The sequence below is a fragment of the Panicum virgatum genome, chromosome 1K, assembly GCF_016808335.1.
Source record: "Panicum virgatum strain AP13 chromosome 1K, P.virgatum_v5, whole genome shotgun sequence".
Classification (NCBI taxonomy): Eukaryota; Viridiplantae; Streptophyta; class Magnoliopsida; order Poales; family Poaceae; genus Panicum; species Panicum virgatum.
This window is the reverse complement of record NC_053136.1, coordinates 43,320,600-43,328,214: the sequence shown is the minus strand read 5'-3', so window position 1 is coordinate 43,328,214 and position 7,615 is coordinate 43,320,600. Positions and strand designations below refer to the sequence as shown.

Sequence of the window (7,615 nt, the reverse complement as noted above, 5' to 3'; positions counted from 1 at the left end):
TCCTAGACGGCTTGGTGGCAAGAGACTCCGTTGAAGCCCGCAAGAAGTTTGTGCGGTGCTCCGGAGAAGAGTTTGTGAGGGGTATTGTGCTCACCCCGCGGGAGCCGCGAAGAGCAACTCTAGTTGAGCGAGACGTGAAGAGCAACAAGTGGTCCGGCCGGATCATGTGCTAGAGCTCGGTGTGAGCACTCCACGTGGGAGAGTGTGACTTGAGAGTCACCACTAGCAAGAGGATCGGCGGCAACCTTGGAGCTTGTCTCAACGGGGATTAGCTTGGTGGCAACCAAGTGAACCTCGGGATAAAAATCACCGTGTCAACTTTGTCTACTCTTCTCGGTGGTTTGCATTCTCCAAATCACAAGCATTGTATTTACATTCTTCTATATCTTGTGCTTGTGTAGTTGCTCTCTAGTGATTAGTTAGCTTGTGTAGCTTGCTAATCAACTTCTTGCTTGTGTAGCTAGAAGTAGAGATCCTAGTGTAACTAGTTAGCTTGTGTAGCTTAATTAGTTGATCTTGCTTAGATTGTGTAGCTAATCAAGTTGAGCACTTGGATTTGGATTGTTTATCCTTGTCCTTGAGCATCTAGTGAGCTTAGATTTGGCTTTGTGCTTTTGCTCATTAGAATTGTTTAGGAGCTCCCCCGGTTTGTGAAGTACTAGTGCTTAGGCTTGTGTGACTTGGCATTAGAATTGTTAGGAGAGCTCTTACTAGCTTGGCACTCCATTTGCTTTGTATAGGATCCCTTTTTGAAGGTGCCTTAGAGTCATAGTTAGAGGGGTGAAGTCTTGGCTAAGCGAATAGTTTCAATTCCGCATAAGTTTCGGTTAGCCGGCGTAATTAGTTTTAGAAAGGACTATTCACCCCTCCTCTAATCCGCCATCTCGACCCTACAGGGGGGGCGCTAGAAGAAAGGTCAGGCTAAAAAGGCCAAGGCCCGGCAGATGATAGGTTCATACACAACCAAGAACAATACTTCTCCCAATGGATGTAGGGTATTACGCTCCGGCGGCCCGAACCACTTTAGATCCTGTGTTCATGTGTGCTTGCCCCAGTGCTAGATTAGCCTAACCGCCTAGTACTTCCCTGAGTTCTCCCTCACTGGGAATAGGCGGGTGCGCTCCGCCACCCGGCTGTGGGTACCCTAAAAATCCCACGACAATCCTGATGTGAAATGTACCTTTCATTTTTATTAGAGGGTTACTGACGGTGGGTGAGTACCGCGAGCGAGGATTCGTCGGAACCTTGGTTTAAAGATCCAGCCAGGAGTGTAACACGCAGTAGGATTCGTTCGATGGAAGGGTAAGGGTGACATAGTGGTTTAGACATGTTCGGACCACTATAGGGCATAATACCCTACGTACTATGAGTTATCTTGGCATTATCAAAGTGTTCTCCTCCACTAAGCTCCTCCGGTCTCAAAAGATTTGATCCCTTTACATGGCATAACCCTCCTTTATTTGTAGCACCCCCTACATGGAAATTTTCACCGCTAGCGTGAAACACAGCGTTCGTGGGGTGGGCGCCGGTTTGCATGTGGCGCCTGTGGACCTGTCACGGGTCAGTCTAGTGGGCCCAGTCTGACACTCCTCGAGGTGCCGCCCGAGGCGTCCCGGGATGACTCCTGTTTCCATCCTGGGGCTCGCGGCTTCCTCTCTAGCTGTGCTCCGGGCCCACTGCTCGGAGCGTCCTGGGTCCTGTTGATGTGATGTGCAGTGGAGTGGCGGGTCTCACCCCCACCGTCCACACCAATTTTGATGGGACTTGGCTCAAGGGTACCCCCCCACTACCCTGAGCCGCCCTCCACGCTGTCTGCGAGCACTGCTCCTCCGTAATCATACGGTTTTACGGGGTGATGACATCGTCATGAAAACTCTCATGAACCCATTGTGCGGGGGAGATTTTACGGGGAGATTTCTCCTTGCTTCCACCATGGACATCAAGAAGAGCGATGACACCCTCGTCGCCTTGGTGGCTCTCTCCACCACACTAACCTGATTTCACCAGGATGTCGATGGGGGAGGGTGAAGATTGGATGCAAGAAAATGCCCGAGCGCCCTATTTTGAATTATTTAGTCTTGCAGTTTATACTTTCAAGTTGCACCGAACCAGTCAAGCATAGCACATATTTTGAATTCATGTATTAGACCAACAGATTTCAAACTTGCAGCAAATATATTACCATATTTCACTATTTTTCTTCAAAAGTGAAATCCAATAACTAGACTTACATATATGATCCTATCTTTATTTGAACTGTAGTTGTAATTATGTTCACAAGAAGCGAAACAAGGTAAAGCAAGCTAAGGCTCACTATTGTATTGACTTATTAGATGCACTAAAACTGCATTTGCCAGCGTTGTTTAAAAAGCTCCAGGCCAAAAATTATTCGCCGCACCATGAGATCACAAAGCCAGAATGTGAAATCACCACAACATATAACACTGTATTTCTTTTTTTTTTGCTTTGGTTTTGGTGAAAAACCAAAGATGGAGAGTGGGACAAGGTTGAAGCTGACGGATGAAAGATCTCAGTTGATGCTGTTGCTCTCTGCAGGGCTTTCCCTTTCATGTACAGTTTAGGGGTAAATGAATTTCGCATACCAAGTTCAGGAGTACTGACAGTGTATGTTAGCTGAAGATTCTGTGATATCTAGCAGGCGCACCAAGGAACAATCAAATCCAATCCCTGAATGGTGTGAAACTTGACCAGTATCTCCTATCTATACATAAACTACAGTACTGAATGGCAGTGACTATCTTACGTATTTGGATTCATGCTATACTCTAACAGGAAAACCAAAGTTTTGAAATGCTCTGATTTGACCTCCACGACCTGCTGTGACAATTACTAGGCCCCAAGCTGACTGATTTGGAGCCTGATCTCCCTCGTCGGCAAGGCAGGCAGTAGGCCTGTGACTCTGCTTTGCTGGTGTGATGAGTTCTTCAGGCCAAGTCACAGATTTGTCACCATTATGATTTGAATTGTTACTTGCGATGTTGGTACTCTGGTACTTAACATCTGGCAGCTCCTGTGCTTTTGCAGGTTTGGTTTGCAGTATATGGTCATTCTCCGGCCCATAATCCAGCTCTTCTTGTTTGTTAGAAGCCATTGTGGTACTAGTAAAAGGCCAGGTAACAGCAACTGTCACACTCTTGCAGTGGAAGTGTTCATGGGTATTTGTGACAGAAACAGTGCCCTTCTTTCTACTTGGCTCGAAATCATCATTGTTTCTCCACATATATACATGGGAATCCTCACTTGCAGAGATAATATACTGCCCATTTCCAGCTAAACAGGCTGAAATTTGGCTGCTGGTGTTCCGGAATCCTGAAATATGGCAAGACATAAGAACTATGTAACTGAGACCAACCAGCAGAACAGAAGATGAAAATTGAGCAAGGATTATTTTTCTTAATAACAAACAGACAGAGAGTGACATGCACAGAAAACAAACTATGTAGCCGTTAAGATCTATCAATAGGGACCAACTATTTTAACATGTTAAGTGAACAATAGAGCCAATCATAGCAGAAATGTGGAACCTGACATGTTCCAGCACTGCTCTTGAAATGAAGAACAAGGCTGTACAATTGATCTTCAGTTGTCAATAATGATTGCACCATGATATGAACTAGCATAAAGTTTTTACGTATATGAAGAAACAGTTGATAAGAAATTATTTACCTTTAAACCTGTGGACTAGCTCAAAACCATCAAGAACTCGGATTCTTGAATCTGCAGATGTGATTATGACCTTTGAGGAACTCCCTGGGACAAACTATTTGAGGAACTTTATTCAGTTTAACAAACCAGCATTATCTCAAATCTGGTGCAGTATGATTCACATCACAACAAAATGTTTATCCGAAATAAGCACCTGAAATCCAGTGATTTTCTTCTGTCTGGATTTCCTTTTCTTGTTTTGCAGGTCGATTCTTTTTTTGTAGCAAAGCATATCATCTAGTCAGAAGAAAGGGGTAAATATAAGTTTAGGCTCGCAAAACACAGAATAAGGTCTTTGAAAGAGAGTTAAGAACAGAATTAGAATGCAAGCCAATGTACCAGATGTATCATACAGATGGCAACTACCCTTGTGAGATCCAATCAGTGCGCCCTAAGACAAGGCATTAGAGCATTTGATGAGCATGCAATAAATTAGTAGGTTCTGTTGACCAAAATTAAGAAACTAGGAAGTAGAACAAATTCAAACCTTTCCATCTGGGGTATAGCAGGCAGCAGTAACCATTTCATGTAAATCGACCCAGTCGACAATTTCACGTTTAGGAATACTCCAGATTCGAACCTTTTCATCCAGGGAACCACTAATGAAGTATCTATCATCAACAGGATTGAACTGGATGCAAGTCACTTAACCAAAAAGAAATGATATCAGAAGGACAACTATAATACAGTGCTGAGATAGAGAGGGGTGGGGATTCTGAAGTGAAGTTCATACCGTAGTCACTGTGTGAGAAAGTTTTCAAACAATAAGTACTTGACATGTGCCACAACCGCACTGTTTTATCCATTGATGAAGAAAGCAAATACTGCAGGAATAAAAAAATGGAGCTAATGAATGCTGAAATAGCTGAAACTACAATAAATTCATAAGAAATTATGCTGCCTAGAATCATTTAAATTCAATTGAATTATCGATAGCAGCAAGTAGACTGAGAGGTGTCGAGAGAAGTGCCTAGCAAAAAAGTTTGTGTGTGTTGCTGTCAGTGTATCTGAGTACACAGTACCTTAACTAGTTACGGGCACTAATTCCTACATAAAAAATCTGGTGGAATGATTAATTTGCACTTTTAAACCCCATAATTACCATCATGTACATCAACATCAATTTTTAATCTATTTAGAAGCCAAATCTCATCTCATCTTAGAGATATATATCTACTTCATGATTTTGTCAAATTCATTTGTTTCAAGATCCATAAACTCTTCTATAAGAGGTGTGCCAGAGCAAACCTTGTAGGCAACGCCAATATTAGCTCATTATGTTTATTTACATTACAACTCTCTTGAAACAACTTAATACATCCTTCGATCTGACGCAGAGAAAGACCAAATACCGATTAACAAAATCAGAACCTTAGAGCTAAAAAAATACAGCGAAGAAATGAAACACCCTTGACTTGCGGTTTAGTACCATGAAACTGGTTAGCTGAGATTCAAATGTCTACATTTTGACAAAAGGCAACATATCATCCAGATAATAGATTCGACAAATGCCAAAAAGTTAGTAAGCTTCATGCTGAACTTTATAGACACACTGAGAAGGAAATTGAAACTGCAGTAAAGTGGCAATCTGAAAGCTTGTAGGAAGGGTGCCTTAGTTAAGACATAGCACATGGTAAAAGCTGGGGCACACTTGTGAGCAATAAAGTCAACTTACTTATCCTAAAAACAAAATGCCTAAATAGCACCTGATCAAGTTTTCCTTTCCAATCAGTGCACCGGTTATACTATGCCAGCTCTGGATGCCAAGTTAGCGTATGCCCAAACCCAACAAAAGTAAATAAGGTTAGCTGGTATGTGATCATAATGTTTCTAATGTGACAATTGTTGCATAACATTTGCATTCTTAACAATAGAAAAAATAAGTTCAGATCTAATATATATAATTATATCCTACTTTCTGGTGCCAGACTGCCAGTCTGCACTTGGCGTTGACACTGAAAATATAACATTTACATATTAGAATTGAAGAGAAACTAGAAATGTGTGCACATTACCTGAGATTTGGACCAACTGAGATCAAGCACATCCTCTGAATGCCCTGCGAAGGTTATAACAGGCTTCTCGGACAGTGCAAACACATACTCAGGCAATATCAACCTGTCTGAGCTCACCGACCCTCCGCTGTGCAGTACCTTTGCCCGCAGCTTCTTTTCCCAATGGCTCCCACTTGGAGCAGCTGATGACACAATCAGCTCTGATGACCCATTGCACACCATGGCAACTGGATTGCACACCCCATTCTCCACCTTCTGCTTCCCCACCCTCTCAAACTCTAACACCTCCCAAACATGGATTACACAATCCTCCCCAGCGCTCGCAAGGTAACGGCCATCAGGACTAAATTTTATGCTCCAGATGGAACCATTGTGTGCCTGTATCTCATGTGTGGTAAATAGGCCACTGAGCTCCTTATAAGACTTCCCGTACTGCCGCACCTTGACACGGGCAGGGCCATGGCGTGGAACACAGTCCTGGCTGCCATCAGTCGCAGAGCCGGAGTGGTGCCCGCCTTTCTCTGAAGACGTGTCCTTCTCGTCGCTGCTGCGGCGGTCACGGGAGTGGGTGGCCATGGAGCCAGCTACGCAGCGGATGCTGCGGAGCCAGCTGCTGCGCCGCCTGGAGTGCGCCCCGCCGTTGCTGGAGCTGGAGCTGGACCTCTCGATGGGCGTCGAGGCGCCACTTTGGGAATTCGAGTTGCAGTTGGAGTTGGGAGTACTGAAAGCTTGGCGGCGCATAAGCTCCTGGACAATAGGTGAGCGGCCTAGCTCCTCCACGGTGAGCTGCCGCCCCGTGCCTACCTCGCGGAGGCAGAACTCCTCCCTCACCACGTACTCGCTGCCATCGTCGAGGTTCCTGATCAAGCACCTGGGGTCCTCCTCGACCGCCTCCAGCGCGGCATCCGACGCGTCGGACAAGGACGGCCGCAGGCGGCCGCTCCCCAGCGGCGGTTTCGCGGCGGAGCCCAGGGCGGCCCCGCCCGATCTGGAACGCGAGACGGCAGAGGCCGGGAGCGAGCCCGCGGCGGCGTCGGAGGCGGACCGGCCCGCCCCGAATCGGGCGAGGGAAGGGTCCCCCGCGAGCCCCAACAGCTGGAGCAGCCGGCGGCGGCGCTCCTGGACGGGCGCCGGCTGGGTGGTCCACAGGTCGAGCGCTGCGGCCGACGCATCGCAGCCGCGGCGGCGGCGCGGTCGGACGGCGCCTTCGTCGTCCGAGGCCGAGGTGGAGGAGCCCGAGGAGGAGAGGATGCGGTCGAGCGACTCGTAGAACAGCTCCTCCTCCTCCCCCTCCTGCTCCTCCACTTCCTCCTCCACGCTCATCGCGCCGCCAGCATTGGCCGCCGCCGTCGGGAGGTGAGGCGAGGCGCGCGCGGCGTGTTCGGCGAATTGCGCGAGAGGGAGAGAGAGAGACAAAGGCGATGGGACGGTGACGGAGGAGGAGGTGTGGGGGGAGGGATGGGGAAGTCGTAGCAGCAAGTGGCGGCGTCAGATGAGATCCACTCCACCACGCCCGCGCCCGCGCACGACGACAGCCTAACCGCGAGCGACCTCGTTGCTTCCTCCGATCTCCCCGCCCGCCCGGCGCAGCGCCGCCCCGCCCGCACTTAAGGGTGGTTGGTGACTTGCGCGCTCGCGTCGCCGTCGTCTGTCGTCGCGGTAATCCCCTCTTTGCCCGCTCCGCGGCCGGCTAATGGTGGCGGGATTTGCCGGCGCGGTTAATTACCGCCCGCTGTCGGTACAGCTGTAAGTCTGTAACCCGCGGGGCGGGGGGGGGGGGGGGGGGTAAAGCAAGCGGCCGCCCAAAATCCATCGCGGAGTTGAAGCCGGGTGGCCCGTGGGACCACGGTGTCAGTGGGGTAACGCCGGGGCGG

General features: G+C 48.1%; 1 protein-coding gene across 1 annotated transcript; it reads right to left on the bottom strand.

Annotated features, from left to right (window-relative positions):
- Positions 1 to 2,362: 2,362 nt before the first annotated feature.
- Positions 2,363 to 7,325, bottom strand: LOC120710275 (WD repeat-containing protein 44-like). The gene is made up of 7 exons (XM_039995917.1): positions 5,742 to 7,325; positions 4,460 to 4,550; positions 4,214 to 4,371; positions 4,066 to 4,117; positions 3,881 to 3,963; positions 3,688 to 3,781; positions 2,363 to 3,330 (listed from the first exon to the last, which is right to left on the bottom strand). The coding sequence occupies exons 1-7, from the start codon at positions 7,062 to 7,064 to the stop codon at positions 2,780 to 2,782; spliced, it is 2,352 nt and encodes a 783-aa protein (XP_039851851.1). The 5' UTR covers positions 7,065 to 7,325; the 3' UTR covers positions 2,363 to 2,779.
- Positions 7,326 to 7,615: the final 290 nt, after the last annotated feature.